The sequence below is a fragment of the Natrix helvetica genome (genome assembly GCF_964273705.1).
Source record: "Natrix helvetica genome assembly, chromosome: 2".
In the NCBI taxonomy this organism is placed as follows: Eukaryota; Metazoa; Chordata; class Lepidosauria; order Squamata; family Natricidae; genus Natrix; species Natrix helvetica.
Window position 1 is genome coordinate 151,585,982 of NC_138552.1, and position 27,690 is coordinate 151,613,671.

The 27,690-nt window shown below is 40.0% G+C and overlaps 1 protein-coding gene across 2 annotated transcripts in view; it reads right to left on the bottom strand.

Annotated features, from left to right (window-relative positions):
* Nucleotides 1–27,350, bottom strand: part of ASAP2 (ArfGAP with SH3 domain, ankyrin repeat and PH domain 2) — a 108,422-nt gene extending 81,072 nt beyond the window's left edge. For both annotated transcript variants that reach the window (XM_081945041.1, XM_081945042.1), the window contains exon 1: nucleotides 26,863–27,350. In XM_081945041.1, coding sequence (XP_081801167.1) covers nucleotides 26,863–26,988 — 126 coding nt within the window. In that variant the 5' untranslated portion in view covers nucleotides 26,989–27,350. The remainder of the gene's footprint in view (nucleotides 1–26,862) is intronic.
* Between the last annotated feature and the right edge of the window lie 340 nt (nucleotides 27,351–27,690).

Genomic DNA, 27,690 nt, shown 5'->3' on the forward strand with positions numbered 1-27,690 from the left:
TCCCTCTACTCTACTGGAAAATATGCCTAAACTGAATCTGTTGGCGTGCCATTATTCCGACCCCTCAAAATAAAAGAGAAATAATTCTTGACATATTCATTTATCTTTTTAAAAAATGCAACCCAATCATGCGTGGGACTATGCATTATATATGGATATAAAAAAACCCAAATAATTACAAAAATGAGATAGAAGCAAAACAAACCCATTTGCAGAGGGACTGGAGGCTGTGCGACAGCATAAAGGTTTGGAGATTGAGCAAGGCCATACCGCATCCTCATGCATCCTCCAGAGTCTACAAAGACCACTCAAAAATGAGACATTCTTTTGAAAATAGTTTTTGTCATAGGTCGATGAACACTAACGTGTCCCTCTGTATGTCAGGCATGTCATCTTTGATACGTGTCATAGATTAGCCATCACCGTGTTAGGACCTTAATTCTGTGTCTCATTCCCTTGGTCTTTCTTCTCCTATGAAGAATATTCTTCGGCCATGGACCTGACCCTGTTTCTCACCAATTCGTGTTGAAATTCCATATACAGACAAGTGTAAATCAACTATAGTCTGCTAGTGAAGACACGCTGCTCCGTATCGGAGCAAGATTTTAATAGTAACAGCTCTAAGCATCTAGGACAGATCTGTCAACAACTGTCCACATACGTTCTTTCTGATCATCAATCTACACCAGGGCTATCAAACTGGTGGCTCATGGGCTGGATGCATCACGTGCAAGCCATGCCCATCCCAGCTCCACAAAGGCAAAAAAAAATGTCATGATAAGTCTTGTGTTGCAATTGAGTTTGACACCTGTGATCTATACCCTTCATGTTTTACCAATTGCCTGCTTTCTTCCACCAAGTAGCAATGACATCTGATATCTTGCCATAGGGTAGATAAAAATCGATGTTTTTTTAAATTCTTTTAAAAATTGAGTTTTTAAAAATATAAATCAGATTTTTTAAAATTTAAATTGGGTTCTTTATTTTTATCAAATTTATTTTAATAAAATGCTTTTGGAGTAAAAAAATCTATCTAAAGATAGTTTTCTATTTAAGATACTATTAATAATTTAGTTTATTCAGCATGAAATGGAGCTTAGTTATATAGCATGAGGCTGTATGTACTGCAATATTTATATTTTTGATAAACTCATTCAATGAATCCAAGCTCTGAGATAGCATGCATTGCACTGATGCATTCACACAATTTCACAGTAACCATGAGATAAATCATAAAACAAAGTTCAGGAACAATTCCTTTATCCCATTGTTTTGCAAATATATGTACATTACAAACTATATGATTGTTTGAAGAGAAATGCATCTATACCACCAGGCTCTAAGTGTGAGGAGGAAGGGCAAGCAGTAAAAATGAAAGTGAAATCTTCTAAGCAGCTTATAAATATAATATTAAAGAGCACCTGTCATTTCAGATCCATCATGGTAGTGCATATTAGCAGGCATCCACTCACCTGCCTGCCATATGCCTCACCTTGTTGTATCACTGTTGCATCACCAGCTGTCCAATTAAAGTGAATGGGACTGTTGGTGAGTCAACAGCGGGTCAGAGGAGGAGCCACTATGGGGCAGATGACAATTAGTCTTTAAAAATTATGATTTAAATCGAGTTGATTTAAATCAAGTCTTTTTACTAGTGATTTAAATCATGATTTAAATGACTTGATTTAAATCAAATCCCCCCTGCTTCGCCATGTACATTTATACATATGAACTAGACTGTTGTTTCTGTGTCATATATGTCGGCATATCCATAATTTTATTTATTTATTTATATTTTTATCATGTTTATGTAGTGTGTATTGGTGAGCCTTTCGGAGCTGTATGCAATGAAATTTCATTTTAATGTATGTTGATTATTGTACATTTAAAGAGAAAATAAAGTTATTCTAGGTCTAAATGCAAGTCTACCTAGTATAGCATAAGATTGAGGCATAAATATCAAATCCTTCATTGTTCTTTTGAGTTTAAGGGCAAGCAAATTGACTTTATTGCTCACCTTGATGATTAATAATCTTAATTGCCTCAATCAATATGTGCAAATAGTCTCACTCTAAGTAAACAGAAAATAAAAAGTTGTTAGGTATGGAATGTTGTATATTTAAATGGCAGGTTTGTTCTTCATTTCTAGATACTTTTCAAGTCAAAGAATACCTTCACTGGTGGCTTTATAAGGTTTAATAATTGCTTGAGATGGCAATTAAAAAAAGCAAGCCAATTCAAGTTTACAAAAATATGGTTTAATGGAGGAACCTGATGGAAATTTACTTTCTTTCCATGGCTTAGTCAAGTGGATTTGTAAGGGAAAATATAGTCCAAGAGGCAACATCTTTAAAAAGTATAAAAGTTAATTTTACTTGTAGCATGTCTTAGAGTGAGAGCAAAGTCTAACACAGTGTTTCTCAACCTTGGCGACTTTAAGTCCTGTGGACTTCAACTCCCAGTTGAAGTCCATAGGACTTAAAGTCGCCAAGGTTGAGAAACACTAGTCTAACAGAAGAAAGGTGGACTGACTGGGAGAGCTCTTTCGTCACACAATAGAATAAGACTGTCTTCTGATTCAGAATCTGTGGTCAGGCGAAGAACAGAGATAACGCCCACTAAGTAAGTTATCTGATGACTTAAATCTCATTTGTTGCTGCGAAACCTAAATCTAACCCAGTAATCAGAAAATATATTTCAAGTTTTATTTTGTTATATATAGTATTCTCATCCTGTTCTTTTCTTTGAAAACTAAGTGACCAATTAACAAATCTTTGAAGCATTGAATACCGCATTTTTCAGAGTATAAGACGCACCTTCTCCCCCCCAAAAAAGGGTGAAAATCTGGGTGCGTCTTATACACTGAATACAGAATATTTGGCCTCCCAAAACTCCATGCATGGATCCCATTTTTCCCAAAAATGAAAAGTGCTCCTGGGGGTTGGGGAAGGCAAAAACGAGCAAAGAATGGGCCCGTTTTTCACAAAAATGGGGATGTTTTTGTCCTCCCCAGCCCCCAGGAGCACTTTTCAGGCCTTTCAAACTCTCTGCATGCCCGTTTTTCACAAAAAATGGGGCATGCAGAGGGTTTTAGGAGCCCTCCAGAGTGCTCCTGGGGCAAGGGAGGCAAAAAATTTTTTTAAAAAAAATTACCTCTTCAAAATTGTGATGCATCTTATACTCCAGTGCATCTTATAGTTCAAAAAATACGGTATCTTATCCTAACCTTGCCAATTTGTAGTAGTGGCTGAAGTGCTTATCTAGATTATTGGGAGACTATGAGTTGTAATCCTCCTTTAGGATTGAAAAGTGATCTGGTGACTTTGGATCAGTCACCGTCTTAGTCCAACCCAACCAACAATTTAGCATTGTTGTTGTAGAGAAAATGAGGAGCATTACATATGCCAAATGGAACTGAACAAAAAAAAAGGATATGAATCTAATGATGATTTAAAATACATATTCCTAAAGAAGGCTGTCATCTCTTATTTCCATTAGCCATAATTTAGATTTATGATCAAAATTACCATAAGTTATTTGCGATACTGTGTTTTAACATGATTTACTGATTTATTATAACTATGATTTACTGAGCAAACCAGACTGGCTTGATTCACGTATAAACTGAAATCAGAGGTACATAAGGAAGGACCCAGAATCTCTTCTGCAGGGCAACTATTCGTAAGTAAACAGAGTCTGAAATAGTTCAGTCATTTGTGTTTGTGTTGAGGGTCATGTTTAAGAGAAAAACTGATGCTTTAAGCCTGCAACAGACCAACAACTAACGCAGCAAAACTGGGTCTACTCGGGAACTTAGAACTTATCTCTGGAATGTGCAAAACTGATTGCAACTCTTAAGACAATAACAGTTGTGTGTTCCATAACTCAGAGTTTATAAACTATAGTCAATAGGTTCATATGTCATGCAAAACCGAAATAAACAAATTACACTACACTATGTGTTAGCCCAATACGTGAATCCAAGATATGAATATCTCAGAAAGGACAATACTCAGACTAAGGTTTTCATTTTTAGAATTTAACAAAGAAAGAAAGCCCTTTACTCTTTCTAAAACAGCCATATTCTGATTTTACATGTTTATTTTCCTGAAGGGGTCAACTTTTACATATATCAAGCTATCTCAGATCATACAATTCTTCTATCTTTCCTTGGACAGCTGACAATTACAGTAAGAGAGAAAGAGAATGTTATACAGATGTGCAAACTGTTCTATGCCCCACCCAATCCATACGGTGGAACAGCTGCATTCAGAAGGCCCATGGCTGAACTGAACTATAAGTGTTTTGGATTTTTGGGTCTGTGCATGGAATGGAGTATGGCACAGACCGAAATACATTTGTTCTAAGCACAATTAATTGGGGAAGAAGGAAATCAGCTCATTGGCAGCTGAGAGGAAGGAGAGAAGGGAAGGCATTGGAAAGGTCAGGGCAGTAGAATCCTAGTCTGGTCTGTTGGATGAAACTGGCAAGGGCAGAAAGGCTAGTATGATGACATTTGTAAGGACAGAGAAAAAAGAGAAAGTGCTAGGAAGAGCAGCAAGTGGGCTGCTGGGATAAGCTACATTGGGATATTGGTAGTTAAAGGAAAGGAAGGCTTTAGAACAAACATGGGGGATGGGCTGGTGGGAATATTGCCTTAGGCAATGACTACAACTCTTCCCTATTTACTCTGTGAATCATTCTGGCTTCTCCCTTAATTTTATTTCAAACTTTCCTGTTTTGTTTCTGCCAAACTCCAGCTGATCTGAAATGATTTGGCAGAACTTCCGGAGCAAATGATTAGTTCAAAGTTCAAAACAAAAGATATTTTCTGTCTCAAGTACACACTCTTGCTATTACAGAATAACAAGTCAAGCCACAATCGGCACTGAGCAGCAACAACTTTCAGTGGAAGAACTTCCCAGCTTAACAGTTCACCTGAACACTAAAGAAAGTAAAGTTTGTTTGTTTATTAAACAAATATATATATAGTCATCCAACTCACACATTATTGACTCTGGGCAGTTTCCAATATTTAAAAAATCAACCACATAATAAAAACCCATTTTTTTAAAAAACACCCTCCACTTCTCAGGGCAACGATGCAATGCAATCAGATTAGCCATCTGATCTCCTTCGCCATTCGTGGCCCCTGGTGCTGACAAAACCATGGTTTTTGTGGTTCACCACATATGCTTTACAGCTGAGCTAAAATGGTTTCGGGCAGCTGAAAATGATGGTAGCAGATGTTAGGTAAGGTAACTTGAAAAAGGACTGGAATTTAAAACAGATGTCATTGAATATTATTTGACAGGCCTCTTTAACAAATCTAAGCATTATTCTCTTTTCTGGTTATACTACCAGTAGCTGTCCTGTATTGTAAAGCAACATTTATGAGAACATTTCTTGAATTTTGAAAAATAAAATCAGTATTTTTATAAAACAGTTCCATAACTTTGAGAATATTTGGAATTGTTACTGTATTGTTCCAGGAAGTTTATTGTACTGAATATTATTTTCAAAGGTAGTTATCATCATCATACATATATACCTAGAAACTCATAATGCTATTCTCTTTCAGGTAAGCAGCATTATGCAAAATATAGAATGGAAATTAGAACAAATACATATTAATAATTAATATATAAAGACAAATAAATTAAAGGCATTTCAAAAAAACTGGACGAAATATTTCATATATCTAGTTTCCACTAACATCCTTTATCATATCTCTCCAAAAAAAGTTTTGGCAGGGGTTTGGACTAGATGACCTGCAAGGTCCCTTCCAACTCTGTTAATCTGTTAATGTCTGTTAATCTGTTTCAGACACAGACTTTTCTTTTAAACTTTTCACCTCTATTTTTCTCAGGTTCTTATCAATTTGATTTAGTCATGATCTTCTCAGTCTTGCCATTCCTCTCAATTTACTCATTCAATTTGCCTTAATATATTTGTTTTGCAATTCAAGTATTTATTCTCTTTATATGACCAAAACACCTCATATACAAGTACAGGTTGTCCTCAACGTATAACTGTTGTTTAGCAACTGTTTGTAGTTTCCACAAGCTTGGAAAGGATGCTTTTTGGCCTGTACAATGTTGTACCACCCCCTACATGGTCAGATGACTGCATTTAGGGCATTTGGCAATCTGTTTGCCTTTTTCAACCAGTTGCCAGCTACCTTGTGATCATGTGATCGCCATTTGCAACCTTCTCTGGTGGTTTCCCCAGAAGGTCAATGGGGCACTATTTAGAAGGCTCCTTTTTACAGAGTCTTCCAAACAAGAATAGCACTCTTGTATCTGCATTTTTTTCATCTATAACATTCTCACTATTCCAAGCAACTTTCATTTCCTCTTTCCTTGTATCTACTTTCCCTTCATTCTGTTGGAAAATTAATCTAGTTGTCTTCTGCTTACATATTTTTTCATATAGGACTCATACTTTCTCTTCCTATATAGTTGCTATACTGTCACTCTAGTTTCTTCCACTCCGTTGCTTTTTTATATATTAATTTTTTCTCAGTATTTTCACAAATGGAAACTTCAGACAAATCCAAGTAAGACTGAAGTAACGTGCTTCCACCTCAATAAGATGGCCCACCATGAACTAAATGTAGAGTTTGAGAATATTCTTCCTGGTAAGAAATACCCAAAATATCTTGAGGTTACTCTAGAGGAAACATTGTCCTTCAGAGAACATCTCAAGAAGATGCAGCCAACTGCGATCAAGAAATAACATCCTGCAAAAGGTCTACCTGGGGTTCCTCAGCTTCTACTTTGCGATCCTCAGCTCTTGGCCTCATCTTTTCAACAGCTGAATACTGTTCCTGGCCCTGGATAAATAGTAGCCATACCAGACTAAGCCACACACAGCTTAATCACACTATGTACATCATATTGGGCACAATAAGATCTACCTCTACTTTCTGAACATTAGTTTTTAGCCATATTCCTCCACCACATCTACGAAAACGCTCTGCTTCAAGAGTATAAGAAAACAATTAGTAATATTCACTTGCCAATATCACTGATGCTATAAACAACAGGCTTTGTTCCAGATATCCACCTATTGAGACAAGCAAGCACTTGCTGGATAACAACTGCACTCTACTTGAGGTCTGGACACAGAAGAGTCCTCTACTTCTTCTCCAGAGTGTTACAACTTTCCCTGCTTTACAGGTGAACCAAAAGGATTCGATCTACTCTGTAAAACCTGGTCAATCCTTAATAGGATTAGAATTCAACATGACAGGTGTGCTACTCTCCTCCATAAATGGGGAATGCTTTTGGAATGTAGCTGTGATGCTCCAAAGCAGACAGAGCAACATATTGTGGAATTCTAAGTGGATATCAGGGGAACCCCAGAGACAGGGGTGAAATTCAACCGGATCAGACCGGATCAGGCGAACCAGTAGGGATGATTTGAATCAGTTCACTGAACCAGTAAAAATCACCCCTGATTGGCCCCGCCTATGCCCGCTTGGCGCTCACGTCTTCTGGCTACTCACTCGGTCCTTCCAGTCGCTGGACCTGCCCACCCAATCCGAACGTTTCTCCGTCCATTCACAGCAGTGCTGCTGCAGTCTGTCCCTTTAAGGTAGTCCCCGGGAGGGAGGAGGCCGGGGGGGGGACCATAAAGAGAGCAGCAGCTCCACTGTGACTGGAGGGAGAAAAGTTTGGCTTCTCTCTGCCACAGCATTCACTATGAGCCCTTCTCGTGCTCATACAAACATTTTTTCCTACCAGATTCTGTGGGCGTGGCTTGGTGTGTGTGTGTGAGGTCATGTGACTAAGTGGGCATGAGTGAAATGGAGTTGGCCATGCCCACTCAGTCACATGACACCCCCCCAAGCCTCACACACAGAACCGATAGAGAAAAAATTTGAATGTCACCCTTGCCCAGAGAGTTGTATGCAACTCCATTATATATTGACTAGATAAAATATAAATGGTCTATCTTTGAATTTGTAAATACAGTAAAGAGTTCCTTATTTGTTCATTGAAAATGGAATTCTGATGTGCTTTTCAACATTTTTGCCATATGCTACATAAATAAAATTTCTCAAACCTACTCATGACACTGCCAGAAAAAAAGTCTATATATTCAGCATCTGGGATAATCTGTTTTATTTATTTATAAGATTTTCATACCCCCCCCCCCCGTTGAATAATTGTGACTCAAGTTAGTATATATTGAATAAAAATCAGTTTAAAAGCCCAATAATTATAGGTAACTGAAAGACAAAAAATAAATCAAAATCCACACCCAACATGTGAAACAACATATTTCTGAGGTCAGCCAGACATGGATTCCAGAAAATGAGCTCGTCCTGATCCTGGCCCAGAACCTGAGGGAAAGCAGGATTTCAATGCTTTCTAGAAGGACAGCAGGTTTTTCCTTTTATCCTCTCTATCTTTCATCATAAACAATGCAATAAATCATGATTTTAGATTTATATTCATTCCTTTACTAAAAATAAACCAAGTATTTGAAACAGACCTCCTTTTAAGTAGATGTTCCCCAGTTACTATTCTCAATCATTGTTGAATTTCTGAATGATCATTTTTTTCCTGAATTTTCCAATCATTTCACACCTTCCAGAGTATTTTTCATCAGACTTTTTCATCCCCTAAAATTCATCACTGATTCTTCCATTATCACTATTCACTGGAGTGTGATATGCTATTATTACTAACCTGTGGATTTGCTTTTTTTAATATAATGTTATTAAAGAAGTTTTAAACAGAATAAAATAGTATAGATTTTGAATTACAGAGAATAGGAAAAAGTAATTTTAAAAAGAAATAAAAATAAAAAATAATAAAGAAGTGGCTTCCGATAATCTTAACAGCAGTTATAAGAGCATATATATTTTACCCTCTTCCTTCCTTCCATACCCTCTCTAATCATCAAATCCATAATTCACCAGTTCACTTCTTTTTTCAGCAAAAACAACTCCATAAGGAGATTTTAAAGGCACTAATAAATGTAATTGTCGATCTTTCTCTCAGCAAAAAAAAGTTAATTTTGCCATCTCTGCTAGTTGCATTATCTTCAGCAATCATTCCACCACTGTGGATATTTCGGAATCTTTTCATTTTTGCACATATAGTAGTCTTGCAGCAGTAAACTAATATCTGGATTTCTATTTTCATACAACTATCTGTAAATAGTCCTCGACTTAAGACCTCAATCGATTAGCTGGCCTGGCACATTCTTAGTTTTTACCTCCCGGTGGATATATTTTAATGGGTAATTTTGGGTAATATTTTAACTCCTGGGTTATTAGAGCTTTTAATGAACTATATTTATTATTCTATATACAGTCTTGCAACCTCCTCCACCTACGTATTTAATTATTTAACTGTTTTATGTATGTATTTTATAACACATTTTAGTGACTGTACACCGCCCCGAGTCCCTTTCGGGAGAGGGGGTGGTCTATAAATACGAATAATAAAATAAATAAATAAATAAATAAATAAATAAATTGAGCCCCAAATTTCCATTACTAAGCAAGACAGTTGCTAAATGGGTTTTGCCCCATTTTACAACATGTTGTTGTTGTTAAATAAATCACTGCAGTTGTTAAGTTAGTAACACGGTTGTTCAAAGAATCTGGCTTCTCCACTTTGTCAGAAGGTCGCAAAAGATAATCACATGACCCTGGGACACTGCAACCGTCATAAATACATGCCAGTTGCCAAGCATCTGAATTTTGCCATGTGACCATGGGCATGCTGCAATGGCCGTAAGTCTTAAAACTGGCCATGAGTCACTTTTTTCAGTGTCATATCTTTAATGGTCACTAAGCGAATGGTTGAGGACTAAGTGTATATGATATTACTTCATATTTCCGATAATTCATTTTACCTGTTTCATTTTTAATTCAATAGTTAAATTTCAGGAATTGCCTCAATCTTGTTCTACGCATTATAAAAAGCCCCAATGAAATCATCAATTCAACTCAGCAAGATCAGATTTCCATCATTCAAATCTATTGCTTCCTTGCCCTTAGTTTGACGGACTTCCAACATGCTATTCTTATTTCATGCATTAAGTTATATTATTTTCCATTCACTCTTCTTACATTCCAAATAGAAATCTATTTGACATAGACATGTCCACCACTGCCATCATAGCTATGGTCAACTGAGGTTTTTAACAATAAGGAAACAATTTTAACTTGATGCAAAAGAGAGATGAATGAAACGTTTCTGTTGCTGTACAATTATATTCCATTTACTAAAGAAGTCAATCTCATACAAATTAAAAGAGGTTGGAAAACTCTAATTGGAGTGGTCTTTTGTGTATTATGAATCTTCATATCCACAGAACAAAACTGCATCAAATAACAGTTTGGCTGTACCTCTATATTGTAATTGAGGGATGAGAACCTAAAAGATTGAGCTACACATTGTAAGGAAATTTTCAATCTTCTGCTTTTGTTCAAATAATAATCTTATCTGACTGATAGGGATTAAGATGATTAATGAATGTTAATGAACATGAATACTGTTTGCTAAATGAGTTTCTTCAAAATAGATTTCACTAGAATCTTCAAAGAAAATGAAACAAACAAAAAATAACCAACCAACAGTTTTAATGGAAAATGAATCACAACACATAATACAGTTTATTCTGCTTTCATGCTTCCATAGTCTATGTTTTAATTTTGGGGGGAGGAGGGGTTGCTATAATTCAGATATGAACACTAAAGATTTAGCTGTAAGAATTGGCATTAAAGAAATATGACTGCTTAGAAGAAGAATTATAACATTTGCACAAATGCACTTGATATTACTAGAAAATTTTAGGAATTTTTTTTGTTTTTAATTATGAATTGTATCCTGACCCTTGTAAATTACCAAAAAGTAGAGTTTCAACTACAGGTACTCTTCAACTTACAATTGCGTTGCTTAGCTACCTTTCCAGGCTACAACTGACCGCCCCTGCAAAAAGATTTACAACTGGTTTTGATACTGGCCAACCTTCTCAGTCATGTGATACATTATGGGCACTTGTAGGAAACCCCCCCCCCCCCCATGACTACAAATTATGATATTTTGCCTGAAGCAGTATTTATTTCCAGTTTCTGGCAAAAACTGGCCATAGAGCAAAATAGGTTCGTTCAATGACTGGCTTGTTACTTAATAACTACCTTAAAAAAAGGTCATAAAATTGGGTCGGGTCTGGTTACATGGTGACAACCAATGCTGCTGTTTAATAATGACACTGTATCAAATAGGGCGTTGGTACTTACCTGATACACCTCTTCTCATAGTGGGGGAGGAGTATCCAGGATGGGTTGACCTTGTCCTCTCATTGATTGGGCTGAGTCAGATAAGCTCTTTGGGCCACGCCCTGGTCACCAGGTACCACCCAGTTATCGGCGAAGAACCTTATCCGACTCGCTGTGTCATCCACTCCAGACTTTACCTTAGTTTCAACCTTTATTTATTTCTTTTTTTAATTAAATTTTTAAAATAAATTTTACAATTATCACCCCTCTTACCCTTCCCTCTTCCCACCCACCCTCCCCCTGACCTCCCAGAGCAAAATACAGGGTATAAACATTTAACAACCATACGCTAACATAAGCTAACTAATTTTAGCATGTTACTATTCTTGTGCTTTAACTCCCCCTTTATTAAACTAACTTTGAATAAATTGTAACATTCTTTATGCCTTCATTCATAAGCTAACTGAAATTTTTTAGTCCGGTATTTGTTTTGAATATAGTCAATCCACCTTCTCCAGTCCAGCTTGTACTTCTCATCTGAGTGATCCTTCAAATGCACTGAAATTTTGGCCATCTCTGCTAAGTTTACTACTTTTAACGTCCATTCTTGGATAGTGGGCAACTCTTCCTTCTTCCAGTATTGCACCACCAACAATCTTGCTGCCGTTGTTAGGTTCAAGATCAGATTAGTCTCTATGACAGTACAGTCTGAAACTATGCCTAACAAAAACAATTGGGGTGTGAACTTTATCCTCTTTTTCAAAATATTTTGAATAACCCACCATATTTTTATCCAAAATGCTTTAACTTTTTTACAAGTCCACCAAATATGGTAGTACGTGGCACCAACACAGTCACATCTCCAACATTTAGATTGTAGATTCGGATACATACAGGCTAGCCTTTTTGGATCTAAATGCCATCTGTACAACATCTTGTAGAAATTCTCTCAAAAGTTCTGAGCTTGGGTAAATTTTACATTTCTTACCCAAATCTCTTCCCATGTTTCCATCATTATTGGTTCTTCAAAATTTTGTGCCCATTTTATCATACAATCTTTAACTAATTCTGTTTCTGAGTCTATTTCTATCAATACATTATACAACCTTTTTATGTGTATTTGACCCTGGTCCCTGATTTGTTTTATCAAGTTATCCTCATTTTGGATAATACCGGATTTCTGGTCTTTTTTCCATCTAGCCTGTAAATGACCATACTGGAACCAGGTTTGAATTACCCTTTCATCTCTTAATGCATTCAAAGATTTCAACTGCAGTGCACCTCTATCCATACTAAGGAGTTCTGCATATGTAGTTACATCTTGTTTTTGTTCTATACTTATGTTCTCTATAGCGTGTCTAGGCACCCCCCACATAGGTATCTTGTTGTTTAGCCTATATTGATATTTTTTCCAAACACGCAGTAAGGCATTCCTTAAAATATGACTTTTAAAGATGTTGTCGGCCTTCTTGTCATATATTAAATAAGCATGCCAGCCATATACCAAATCATAACCCTCAATATTCAATATTCTATCCTCTGTTAGGTTAATCCAGTGCTTCTCAAATAGTGGGGCGCCCCCCCAGGGGGGGCGCGAGGCTCCGTAAAGGGGGGCTCGTTCGACCTCGTTTGACTGTCAGGAGCGAAGCTGCCATGAGGTGACCACGCTCACGAGCATAACTTCTTCTCCGCCTTTCAAACTTCAAAACTCGGCTGCCGAGTCTTCCAGCAGTGGCTGCTCTAGGAGTGCGCTCTATGGTTGTGGGCTGGCTGCTGGACAGAGAGTCTTTTGGATATAGAGTCTTCCAGACAGAGAGTCTTCCAGCAGCCAGCCCACAACCATAAAGCACCCTCCTAGAGCCACCGCTGCTGGAAGACTCAGCAGCCGAGTTTTGGAGTTTGGAAGCCAGAGAACTTTGTCCTTGAAAGTGGTAATGTCTTTCTATCAGAGCATATGTAACTATTTGAACAAAACTGAAAGTTCATTCTTTTCCCTTTGTTTTATATCTACAATCCTAAGCGTATTCAAGTTCCACTTTTTAGGCCTTATCAAAACGGTGCTAAACTAACTACGCTTGGACACAAAGCTATAGTAATTCTGCAAAGAGCAATCATCTATAGTGGATAGATTCTTCTGAATATTTATTCAGAGAGATATAATCTCTCTCTCTCTCTCTTTTCTGCTATAGTTAATAAAGCTATTCTTTGTTGTAAATTGATCCACATTTCTTTCTTTTTTATTCTCTTATACGTTAATAAGGATACAGTGTTATGCAGAGGTGTACTTATAACAATTTTATAGACAAATGATACTATTTACAGTCGCGCGGGGCGCGCGAAATGTTTTCTTCTTCCTAGGGGGGGCATGACAGAAAATAATTGAGAAGCACTGGGTTAATCCAATCGCTAATTGTTGTTAAAACTGCTGCTTCATAGTATAATTTTAAGTTAGGCATTTTTAAGCCTCCTCTTTCACTTATGTCTTGCATTATTTTAAGTTTTATTCTCGGCTTCTTTCCTGCCCAAAGTTGTTAATACCTTTCTGCCATTCTTCCAAATTTGCATCTTTTTTAAGTATTGGTATCATTTGAAAGAAGAATAGAAACTTGGACAAAACATTCATTTTAACTGCTGCTATCCTTCCCAGCAAAGACAATTGTAGTTTTTTCCAATTATTCATTTCTCTCTGTATTTTATGCCATAATGGTTCATAATTGTACTTATATAATTTCCCATTTGAAGTTGTGGTATAAATTTCTAAATATTTAACCTTTTTTACTATCTCACATCCTGTTACTCTTTCTAATTCTTTTTTTGGGGGGGGGGGTTCGTAGTCATATTTTTAGCTATCATCTTTGTCTTCCCTAGATTTACTTTGAACCCAGATACTTGACCATATTGGTTAATTATATTCATTAGACCTATAACTGATTCCCCTGGCTGGGGTAAAGTTACAACCAAGTCATCCGCAAATGCTCTTACTCTATATTCGTAGTGCCTAATCTTAATTCCTTGTAGTTCGTCAGACCCACGGATTCTGTTCAATAACAATTCCAGAGTTAAGATAAACAATAATGGAGACAAGGGACACCCCTGTCTTGTTCCTTTTTCAATTTTAAAAGATTCTGTTAAGCCTCCATTAACTATAATTTGTGCTGTCTGTTTCTGGTATATTGCTTTGATAGATTGCATGAAATGCTCTCCGAACTGCATCTTTTGTAGTATTTTTATTAAAAATTGCCAATTGACTTGGTCGAATGCTTTCTCCGCATGTAAGAATAGAAGCACTGCTGGGACTTGATTATACTTTCCCAGATATTCCATTATATTAATGATTTGTCTTACATTACTTTTCATTTGCCTTCCCTGTATAAAACCAGACTGATCATTGTGAATTGTTTGTTGCGCAATTGGCATTAACCTGTTTACCAATATTTTAGCAAATATTTTGTAGTCTGCATTAAGTAATGAAATAGGCCTGTAGTTTTTTGGCTGGGTAGGATCCTGTTCTTCTTTTGGAATCAATGAAATAAAAGCTGTTTTCCAAGATGGTGGGACCCTGCCTTCCATTTGAATTTTATTAAATAGTTCCCTAAGAGGTTCCATCATTTCTAGTTGTAACTTTTTATAATAAACTGCTGTCAAGCCATCTGTGCCAGGCGCTTTGCCGATTTTTAACTGCTTAATTGCCAGGAAGATTTCCTCTGTAGTTACAAGTTGATTCAATCTTCCCCTTTGCTCATCTGTAAGTGTAGGAATTTTCTCTTTCTCCAAATATCGGTCTATGTCTGACCCTTGTATTTTGTCACCAGCATACAATCTGGTGTAAAATTCTAAAAGTCTTTTTAATCATATCCTGTTGAAAAACTTCTTTCCCGTTATATTCTACTTTCTCTATATTATGGGATCTTTGTTTTTTCCTTAACATATATGCTAACCATCGACCTGGTTTATTGGCATTACAAAAAGTGTTATGTTTAGCATATAGAAAATTATTGGCTATCTGGTCCGACATTAACATATTGAACTGCCCTCGCAATAAAGTAATTATCTCTTTTGTCTTCTTATCATCTGGTTTAGACATTAACTCCTGCTCTTTTTTTTAATCACTTCCTCTTTATTTATTTCTTCAACAGAACAGCTCAACAATCAAACATAACACTCATGTTACATAACCCTATCAGGGAGGGGCTGGATACTCCTCCCCCACTATGAGAAGAGGCATATCAGGTAAGTACTAACGCCCTTTCTCCATAGTGAGGGGAGGAGTATCCAGGATGGGAAGTACCAAAGCTTACACGTCCCTAGGGAGGCTTACCCATGTTAAGAGCTCGCACAACCTTATGCCTGGTGAGGCATCACCTCCGCCCTGTGCATAGCCTGCAACACCCTACGCCCGAATGAAGCCTCTGCAGAGGCAAAGGAGTCCAGTTTGTAGTTCCTCACGAATGGTGAGGGGGAAGACCACGTAGCTGCCCTACAGATCTCAGTCAATGAAGCCTGGGTGGCCCAGGCCATTGAGGTGGCCACACTGTAATAGAGCTTGGTGTTTGCAGACCCCGTTCTTAGTAGGCGGTAACAATACAGGTTCGTAGCCACCTGCCTATGGTGGTGGATGTCCCCAGGGATCCCAGCTGGAAAGAGACAAACAGGGCTTCAGACTTCCTGTTCAGCTGGGTTCTTCTGAGGTAAATCCTCAGAGCCCTCCTTATGTCTAGGGTGTGCCATTTCCTCTCTAACGGGTAAGAGTGGTCTGGGCAGAAATTGGCCAATATCAATTCCTGCGAGTGATGGAAGCAGGAGCACACCTTAGGGATGAAGGAGGGGTCCAACCTTAGAACCACCCTGTTCTGGTGGAACACGCAGAGATCCTCCCTGGCCGACAGAGCCTGTAGTTCGGATATCCACCTGGCTGAGGTGATAGCCACCAGAAAGGCCACTTTAAGAGTCAAAAACTTAAGAGACACAGTTCGCAAGGGTTCGAAAGGAGGGGCTGTCAGAGTGTCCAACACCTTATGCAAGTCCCAGGAGCGGCACCTGTGTACCGTAGGTGGCTTAAGACTGGATGCCCCCTTGAGGAATCGCCTGACCATGGGGTGGTGAGTCAAGGATGAGACCTACCGCGCAGAAGTACCGATGAGATGGCTGAGATCTGTCTTTTAATGGTGTTGGGAGCTAACCCTGTCCAGGCCCGCCTGAAGGAAGTCCAGAACCTGCGGGATCATGGCTCAAACTGGATCGTGGCCCCTGGAGCTGCACCATGTTTGAAAAGGCATGCCATGTAGCACTGTAAATGCACTCTGTGGAAGGTCTGCAAGCCGCCTGAATAGTCTGTATCACCCTTAAACCTCCGATAGCAGATGAAACGGTTCAGGCATTTCAAGTCAAGAATCACTCTCCAGTCGCCTGAGGCCTTAGGAATTACAAAGAGAATAGAATAATACCCCTGGCCTTGCTGCTCTAGAGGCACTGGCTGGATGGCCCTGATGTCCAACAGGTGTTGGATGGCCTCCTGCATCAGCAACCTCAGCTTGATACAGGGCAGCTCCGAAAAGAACTCGGGGAGTTGGAGAGGAACTTGAGTGAGAGACCATACCGAATAGTGTTCTGGACCCACTTGTCAGAGGAGGTTAAGTCCCAGCGGTCAGCCAAGCGCCCCTCAATGGGAGGTGAGCTAGGTCTAGGTCTAGTTCTTATGGAAGGAGCGCCCACAGTCACCTCCTCCGCCCCGTCGAAAGGACCTCTTCTGCTGCCTGCCCCTCTGCTGTCTATATGGGTATCTCTGCCTGGATGAAAAACCTCTCTGGTACTGCCTGGGGCCCAAGTACCCAAACTCTGACACCCTGAAGGAATCCTGACCCCGGAAGGAGGACCCGAAATCCTGGCCCCGGGAGTTGGGGCATCTAGGGTATGGCACCGCCCTGAAGTTGTACTTCTTGTGAACGGTGGGGAGCACCTTCCGCTTGTCCTTGTTCTCTACCAGGAATGGGTTGAGGGCTGCTCCAAAGAGGGATTCTCCCGTGAAGGGGGCCGATGCCAGGCACCATTTGTGGCGTACTTCCGCTTGCCACTGCTTCAGCCAAAGCAGCCTGCAAGATGCCACAGATGAGGCAATCGCCCTGGAGGCAAACCTGGCTGCAGCTAAGGTAGCATCTGAGGAGAATTGGGTGGCGGCCACCAGCTTGTTGATGTCTTGGTGGGCCCTGCTATCCAAAATGGGAATTCGCTGCTGCAGGCCTTGGAGCCACAGCAGAGAAGACCGGTTGAAGAAGGAGGCGGTGGTGGCTGCTCTCACTGCCCAGGCCGCTGCTTGATACGTCCTCTGTAAGGTAAGGTTAGCTGTTTTGTCTTCCGCCTTCAGGGCATCCTCTGGTTCCCCTGGCATGTTAGTAGGCATATGCAGCGTCGGTGGTGGGTTGCGAAAGCACCTGGGCCATGTCCCTGTCCATGTTGAAGGATGTTTTGTCTGTGGAAGTGGGCATGGGGCCTGCCGTGAGGGAGGCCCATTGCCGCTTGATCATGTCTAGGAAAGACTTGGGTGTGGGCACCGAAAACATCAAAAATGTTTTCCGCTGAAAACCCCTGGGGTTGTACCGAGGCTTCTGTTGGCCTGTTGCCAAGCTTGGCAGATGTCTTGGCCTTGAACAGAAGGGATTTGTACAAAGAGGGCTGGAACAATCTGGAGAAGGTATGTTTGGGAGGAGGCATGCCTTCGTCCTCAGAGTCTATCCTCTCTGATTTCGCCCTCTTCGGAATCCGAATCGCTGTCCCCCTGGGAAGAGGCAGATGATTCTGGAAAATCTTCCTCCTGAGTCTCTAGCCCTTCCGAGACCCTAGGCATGGGGGCTGCCTGGGTCTGTATCTGTGGCTGCTGAAAGGTTGCTGCCATACACTGCTGGAAGGCCCGCATCATCATATTCTGGAAGCTGGGCATCCCTGATGCGGGTGGTATTCCCGCCCCTGTGTCAGCAGGTGTGGACGGGAAGGGCTGTGGCGAGGGTCCCACTGCTGTGGGGCGTGGGGGGTGATTGCCATCCTTGTGCAGCCCCCCAGATGCCCGAAGTATCAAAGGGAATCCTCACCTGTGGGGGGGGGGGGGTTCCGCATCTGCAGTCCTGCCAGGAGAAAGAATCCCTGGAAATCCTTCCCCAGGTTCCTGGCCAGGCGTAGCCCTCTTGCTGCTGGCCTTGTGACAAATGCGCTCCAAGGCTCGTTGCCTCCGCCTTTCGTATTTGGAGCCAGGCTTTGGGGGCAGCCTGCCTCTTTGGCCCTCTTGGAGGAGACGTGCTTTCTCTTTGGCTTTGCCTTGCCTCCTCCTCTTCCCTTAGCAGCCTCTGTAGAAGTTTCTGACCTGTTTAGCTGCTCCTCTGCTCCTCCGGTGGGTCTGCTGGCTGCTGGGCTGGAGTCGTGAGTCTTGCCGGTATCCTCTGTGCTGATGGGCGCCGCCATCTTGATTCACATGGTTCCAAAATGGCCACCGGCTCCAAATTCAAAACGTTCCTCTCCCTGGGAACACATGGAAGCGGCTTGTGCCATTGGGGCTGCCGTGCGGCTTCCGCTGCCGCTGGAGAGCTCTCTCTCTCACTTCCTCCGCTCTCTTCTGAGCTTTGTGAGCTACTGCGGGCCACTATCTCTCTCCGGCACTCGCAAGCAGGCGCGGGCACTCCGCTGTGTTTCTGTGTTTAAAAACGCCGCGGTTCGCCGCTCGACCCTCTGAGGGGGAGCGGCGGAGCGCTCCAGCGCCGGCTGAGCCTCTCCGACATGACTGCCAGCATGTCCAACGTGGCTTCCAGGGGAGCGTTCCCTCGCCCGCAGTCTCAATTAGTGCCCTAGGTCTCTCTTTATGACCTGGGCTGCACGTTGCCCTGAAGGGCTTGCTGCACATGCTCTCTCTCTCTTCCCAGCCAGGGAATCAGCCAAGAGCCAATTACTCACTCAGGCATGGGGCCAGTGAATGCAATCCAGTTAACAATGAGTTCAATCCTTTTTTAAAAATTTTCCAGGAGCTTGGGATGATCACAACCGCCCGTTGAGGGGCTGAGTCGATAACTGGGTGGTACCTGGTGACCAGGGCGTGGCCCAAAGAGCTTATCTGACTCAGCCCAATCAATGAGAAGACAAGGTCAACCCATCCTGGATACTCCTCCACTCACTATGGAGAAAAGTAGAAGCAAATCCTACCTACCTTATTTTGCTCTTATTAACAGCATCCTAGTAACTCACTTCCATGTCCCTTTGGCGTTTAGTCATGTTGGCCACATGACCACTGTAGACGTCTTCGAACAGTGCTGGCTCTTTGACTTTGAAACAGAGATAAGCACTGCCCCCTAAAGTCGGGAACGACTAGCACTTATGTGCAAGGGGAACCTTTACCTTTACCTTTGTAACTCATTTCAGATTATCCAATGGGATAGAACAGATGGCTCCACTCTCCATAGGTTTGTTACGATATTCATTCTGGGCAGTTTGCAATGATGCATAGCTCACAACCAGCTGAAGTGACTATAACTTTCTTTCCTTCCTTTTTCTCTCTCTTTCTACCTATATATATATACATACATACATACCAAGGGTGGGTTCCAGCTGCTGCTACTGCCTGTTTGCTCAGGGATGCGCTATGCACGCATGCACAGTACTAAAAAAATGCTTCTGTGCATGCACAGAAGCAAAAAACAAGATGGCGCCGCCGAGAGAACTGGTTCGGGGGTGTGGCAGGCCAAGTTACTATCTATTCAGCCAAACTGGTAGGAACCCACCTCACATACATACATACATACATACATACATACATACATACATACAGTACAAGAATTATTAATTCCTTCCCCAAATATAGGGAAGGATTATACCTGTGCAAATCAAAGCAAGTGGTGAAGAAAGACAGACTATTTTGAAATGAACGTAGTGCTAGCTAGGATTTTTAAACCACAATTTGTTGAACAAGATATCACAGTCTGGTTCGCCCATGCCACACTATCAGTTGACTGGTTGGTTTGGAATATGTGAGCCATTCACAGTTAACAGAAGTGGAATGTAAACCTGCAGAAATAGCTTCATTTTCAAAGTGAAGTAGGCTGTGAAGGAGAACCTTTTTTCATGTAAAAACAGCATCTTGATCACCCATCTGTTTTGGAAAACTACCAATATACTAAAAATATTTATGAATATGGCAGTTGTGTTTAAAGTCAGCATGAAATTGACTTTTGAATATAATTTACTGTAGTTTATTGTGAACAGACACTACACAAAGCCACAGATAAAACTGCAAGCCTGCCACACACATACATACATATGCACACAATTACTAAAAACTGTAGTTTAAATTGTTCATGTTATACCACTGCTACATACAATTCCTAGCAATGAAATAGCTAACATTAAACTTCTCCAAAGTTAGGTAACTTAATATAACTGATTCAGAACAACTTGTATCAATAGAAAATAATCCTGAATTGTAACCATTTAAGAAAGAAAGGGTTTAGAAGCAAATTCCTATATACTAATGTTGTCCTATGATACTAGCCTGGTTTTTTTGTCATTCCAAAATAATTTGTTTAAGCTAAAGTTCCCCAGGAATCTAGAAATTATCTAGAGAAATCTGGAGTATGTAAGATCTGCAGTGAGGAAAGAAAATTGGAACATTTTGTTATATGAGTAAAAACCTATTCATGATAGTGGCAACTACCACATGTCATCCATCAAAAATCAAGAGGCCTCCAAATTTTTTGGCTGAAAAATGATCAGGGTTTGCTATTTTACAGGTTACCTGAAGCAAAACAAATTATTATTTTTTCTTTTATACAATGGAAAATACTACTTGGAAACACCACCAGTTTCCCAAATTTTAATAGAACACTGCACTGTTGCACTGTTGACCTTTTAATGTGCTAAATATAAATACTAAAATATATCTCTTCAGTCATCAGCATTAACAGAAAGTCCAATCTACACTAGTTTAAGAATTTTCACATTATTTCTCTTTTATCTATTTTTGCTCACAGAAAATATAACCATATTTAAAATCATTTCTACTTCTCTATTCTGGTATCTTCCAAATGTGATCACACACAACAGCCAGCATTGGCATTAGGAATATTGTGAATTATAATAACCAGTGGATTATGGGGGTGACAGTCCCAGAGAGATTACATAATTGTTTCCACAAATGGTATGGGGCAGGATGTATTTCTCCTCAAAGGAAGAATAAAATACTAACATATTCAATTTTAAGAGTACATTTAAGCAAAAAAAAACACAAACACCATGATGAAATATTTATAGCTTTCAAAGACAGCATGTAATTTATATTTATACTTATTTTATTACACTATTCTGTATTTATTTCTATTTGGTGTAACATCAAATAATTTTCTTCTGAACTGTGTAACTTGCAATGATTCATAGCTTAAATATAGCTTAAAAGTTTCACAAACTACAAAAATATCATTACTTTTATGAAATTGATCACCATTATTATGGATTTTGGAAAGAGTGGTTATTGGTATATTCAGAAATGTAATATTTCAATACAAGAAAATGCAGTAAAGGAAAAATGATAGAATACTGCAAAAACATTTAAAACTTCATATCTTAATTTCAGAGATGTTTTTAAAACAATTAAAAGAGATGTCCATTTAAAAACATCTCTCCCCAATTAACAAATATTTAATGCCTTTCGTTTGGGATGTAGGATTATTTTATTTGATGTGGCCTCACTTTGCATCTGCAATAATAATATCCTAGTCCTGAGGTTTCTAGCCTGTTTTTGAGATGATCCTTCAAAAATAACACTTGTGTTTACCTATTTATTCTGCTGATGCGCATGTGCTATTCCAATCCAGCAAGACCCAATTAGATTTTTATTTGTACTTCCAGATATCAAATGATTAGCCATCACTTTAAAAAAAATAACTAAATTCAGATTTCACACTACCTACCTCTAGTAAAATTGAGGGGAAAATATTCTGATAAACCAACTCTACTGCTTTATAATTCTAAATTATAAAGTATCACATTTGCAAACATCCCAACACACAAAATTTAGAAATTATATCTGTAAAATTAGTGTTGCAGATTAAACAGAGTTGATTAGTGTTATAACAACTTATCTCCTTCTGGGTAACTTGATCAACAGGTTTTTCATTTGCATGCAGCAAAATCTTAACTGATCACCTCATCTAGGATCAGAAAGGAATCCCCTCCAGGACAAAATGTAATCTTACTACTGCAAATATGCTCTAATGGTTTGGGTTTGATTTACTAACTTTATTATCTGAAATAGAGAAAACTCCTGTTCACTGTACAACATACTTTTTATAATGAAGTGAGACAATGAAAAATGTTTCACAAAGAAATTTTACTTTTTAGTTCAGCAAACTATGTAGGATTACTGCTAAGTGTAGTTATTCCATTAACAGAAGCTGTTCTTAGTTAGGAATTGTTTCTTAGTTAGAGCAAGTCATAAAAAAAATAATTTACAAGAAATTTTAGAACAGCTTCAAATCTGAAACAGGTTGAGCTCAAAATGGAGCAATTTTGAACATAAAACACTCCCAGAATCACTGAACACCGAAAATCATCAAACAGTTGTTTTTTACTTGAACCAGAATGCTTTATACTCAAATCATTTATAATACAAAGGATTTTCCATACCTCTTCTCTAGAACATGTTCAAAATTTAGAAATGAAATCTTATGATTATCAATTTATATGAAAGATAATACTCATAAAGCAACAGGCTTTTACTATTTTTGTTTATTTTATTTTATTCAAATTTATAGGGCTGCTGTTTGCATATTTTAATAATACTAACATACTAACATGTAAATACAAATAATACTAAAATTTTAGTCAAATTATTTCTTTGTGTAAGTAGATCATAAGTCGCTTAATCGCAGAATGGCAGCTGAAGCAATTTTAGAAATGAAACAAAAACATGTTTTTAATTGACTCAAATTATTAACACTGAAGCAGTGGAAATAGGAGATCAAATTCCATTCTATAGAGTTCATCAGTGTTCAATACAGACAAGAAATCTTTTGGACCATCACAATTAACTCTCCTTTGAATTGTCCCCACTTGGAAAAAATAACCTTCAGTCATCAGACATATTACCTAAAGTTTCTATCATTTTAGTGACTCATGTAGTGCAGTCTAATTACTATTTTAAATAAAGTCTGTGGAGATAGTCTGGCTGGCAAGTCCTTGTTATGCACAGCATAATACACAAACAAGCATCATGCAGAATCAGAATCAGTTAATAGACTATCACTTCCTTTTTGCAATTGGGAAAATGACAGCCATGTCTGATGACATCTCCACAGACTTTATTTAAAGAGAATTAGCACTGTAAATGCTGCAAATGGTAATATGTATCATAGAAAGATGGGGGGGGGGGGGCAGAACAGCTACTTTTTAAATAATAGCAGTGTGGATTGCTTTTTAACATAAACACAGTTTAATGAAGCCATTTCAGAACTTCTCTGCAAGCAATTCAGAACACTGGTCTTGTAAAGAAAGCAGTACTGCTATACAAATTTATGAAATTTAGCATACTCTGAATAATTCTTAGTGAGCAATTCTTAGCAGATTAGTGGAATATTTATAGTATTATCACCCTCTATTATTATGTCAGATGATCTCCATGTATAACAATTATTTTTCTCTATTAAGTATCCAAAATCAAGAGATTTTGAGATATGAAACTGCCCTGTTTTGAAATCCACTTTCAGGACTATATTTAACCTGCAAGAAACAGCTGATAAAGAATCAAGTATATTTCAATATTTATTTTTGCTTGCTTTCTTGCTTGTTTAAATTATCTGCTTTCCCATTTATAATTACAGGGTTTTTGCATTTTAAGCTATCACAACCACACTAAGCATTCACATTTACCTCACCAGAACTGAGAATGACGCTCATTCACAAATCAGGATGTCCCGGTGGCTGACTCATAAGATTAAAAAAAGAAATCCCATGATTGAAGGGGTAATTCAAATGCATTTCTTCTCTACAGTACATCTTCATGTTTTCATCCTTCATTATTTAAGCCATGAAAAAGCTATTGCTGGTAAGGGTATGAAAGTTAATCCAACCATAAGATTCCCTATAAGCATCATTCCTGTATTTCCAGTTTTAGACACTATTTTAGAAAATGTACCCTGAAGTTTCATAGCATACACAGGAGTATTTTGCAGAAATATAACTTTGTCTAAAGAATGATAGGCAGATAGCAGTTTAAAAAAAATAAGCATAAATTTTATAAACTTTTAAAATTAAAGCACTATTGTTCTGTGAAAAATTTAAAATACAGGAAATGCTACTGAATAGCATATGAGTTATTAATGGAATTGATATATGAAAAGATTCTGTCATAAATATAAAAGTTTATTTAAAAATTATCTTTGGCCGTCCTCCAACACTGTGCTTCAATGTTCACCAGAAACTTCCATGGATTCAGGAGAAATGGCATGCTTTTTTACAAATGCTTAAGCAGGAAGTAGACTACACAGTATGTTGACCATTCCAAATATTTCTTCCATCTTATATCTATTCACTTTCAATCAAACAACCTGAGAAAAAGAGTTAATGGATATTCTGTAGGGAGAGGTGGGACTTTCAAATACCAAGTTGCTAACTAACTCTTGCTGCACAGCACATCTACTTAAATGCCTATATAGACCTATGCATGTCGATTTAAAAATAACTTTCACTGTATTCCATGCAGATTTCTGTAAGAGAAATTTCCACTGTGTTTAACTGCAGCCTCAGAGATTGAAAACTCATGCTAATTTTTAAATGGTAGGGGCAAACCTTTTCTAAAGACTGCTTTGTATTTCTTAAGTTCTTAACAATATACACATTGAAAAAAGTTGAACAACTAATTAGGGTACCATAGCTGAAGAGGTAAACAGTAATTCTACAAATATCATATGCACAAACTAGCTTGTTTTAAAATGTCAGGCACTGGTATATGAGCCCACCATAACAAATTACACATCAATTTACAATATAATGAATACTGATGAAGCAAGTCTAAAGAGACCAGTACTCACTTAAAAAATGCAAAACAACTTCATGCTTTATTTATATCAAAGAGGTACAACTGTCAATAATATTTAGATAAGTTTCAAAATTAACAGAGGGGGAAGGTAGTATTGTATTAATCCAAGCAAGTAAAGGAAAAAATCTGTAACCTACATATAATATTGAAAATAATAAACTTTTTTAAAAATCCTGACACAGGGTCACAAAGAATTCCCACTTAAGATTTAACATTTTGTACCCTGTTTCAAAGCAGATATACTTTTTGTGAGGGCTGGTATGAACAAAAGCAGAGTCCTAAATCAAATCCTTCTGTCTTTAAAAACACCATGCATGCAATATCCACTTTTCTTTTGTCTGAAGGGAAGACTTAAAACCAAGAGCCAGGGTCTCCCAACTTACTAAGAGGGGAATGGTGTAGATTTTGTGATGTCAGCAAAAGAGACGCATGAAAGAACAGTTGTTGCTTTTGTAAAAAAAAAAAATCAACCCCAAAGCTGATGTTAGTTAGTGGTCAGGGACTCAGGCCCTTTGTTTAGAAATAGATGCCTTTCCATTCCTGAAGAAAGGATGCCACTCAAAGATAATAGAGAGGAATGAACACTTAAAGAGTGAAAGACAGATAAAGCCCCTATACTCTGGAAACATTTAACTTTACGTTTGCTTACACTGTTTGCTCAAAAATAAGCCCCCTTCGGTTCAGTGGGGCTCCCTCCTAAAAAAACGAGGCACAGCATGGTGGCTCCTAGAACACCCCCATTGAAAAAAAAAGTATCTCCTGCTGCACAAACTCCTCAATCTCACAATGGTGGTCCTACTCTGTTCAGAACACAAGAACTATATACCGAAGAAAGGAAAGTAACTATGGACTAGTTGTCTCATCAGCGGCTCTTCCCGCCCTCTCCCGCAGAGAGGCTGCAATCTATCAGGAACACTTAAGGTGCCTCCGATAGCTTTTCGCCCCTTCTCCCCGCACGACGGTTAAGAGGAGACAGGTTGAAATGGTGGTTGGGGAGGGGGGAGATGTGCAAATACAGGTGGTTCCGCACCGCCCCCTCCCCGAAAGGCCGAGGGGAGCCCAGCCATTGTGGCAGAAGTCTATTTGTAGGATTGGAGCTGCGGGGATTAGTAACGCCGAAGCGAATTTTGCTGAGAGGAAAGAAGCGCCAGAGAGAGGGGGATTCCGCACCACAAAAGGGGAAAAAATATTATCAAAAAGGCGGGCAAAAAAGGGGAGCAGGAGAAAAGCCGCGCGAAGCTTCTTCCCAGCCGGGCACAATCCCCCCCCCCCAAGGCTTCCAGGGAGCTGAGCTGGGCACGAAGCCCCCTTTGTGCCAGAAAGACGCAGGTCTGCAAGAGAGGGGAAGAAGGGAACCCGGGCACGGCTCGAGGCGCCGCTCCTCCATCTTCCAGCCACCTTCTCTGCCCCCCCCTCCCAGACCGACCCACACAGACGAGCCCCGGGGCTGCCGCGGGCAAGGGAGCGAGCGAGCCGCCTTTTGCAGGCCAGGCGGAGGGGCAGGGCTGAGCAAGGGCTGGGCTCTGGCTGCCCCCGGCTGGCGGCTCCCGCTCACCTCCTCGATGGCCGTCACGGTGTTCCGGCACTGAACCATCCGGGTGGTGAAGTTGGAGGCGGTGGGCGACTTGTAATCCTCATTGGTCTCGGACACGAATTCCGACACGGAGATCTGGTCCGGCATGGCGGGGAGGGAAGGAAGGAAGGAAGGGAAGGGAAGAGTAAGGAGAGCGGCGGCGGGGCGGCTCCAGGAGAGGAGGGGACGGGGAAAAGGGATTGGAAAGGCAGCGAGAGAGAGGCAAGGCAGGCAGGCAGGCAGGCAGGCGGGAGGGGGAGCCTCCCCGCCTTACATCGCTCAACAACCCGCCGCTGCTGCAGGGCTTTCTCCTTGCAAGCTAAGCAGCTCGGAAGCGTTGAAGGGGCGATTATTGTGACCTACGCGCAGATACACACAGGCAGGCACCCCGCACGGACACAGACACACACGGAAATGCCCTAGTTTTGGGGAAGCAAGGGAGACCGAGCTAGCCACGCCGCCCTGCCTTCTAATCACGCACACGCGGGGAGGGGGGGGAGGTTAAGCCAAACCAGCACTCCTCCCACAATCACGGGGGAGAACCCAACGCAGTGCCCGCCCTTCCGAAGGCCACAGTAGGTTGGGCGCCCTGATCGGAACCAGGCGGGGAGGTGTAAAGACCCGGTGTGTTTGGGAAAGGGCATTTGTACTCCCGGGCCCTGATATTCTGGCAATGCCAAGGCTCTGCTGTGCCCCCTTTTCAAAACCATCTTGCAAGGTAGGGAAGGTTGGATAGGAGTGGCCCTAGGGATAGCTAAACCTGGAGGGTGGGTATGCGTGGGGTCTTACCTGAACTTCAAGCAGGTGCTC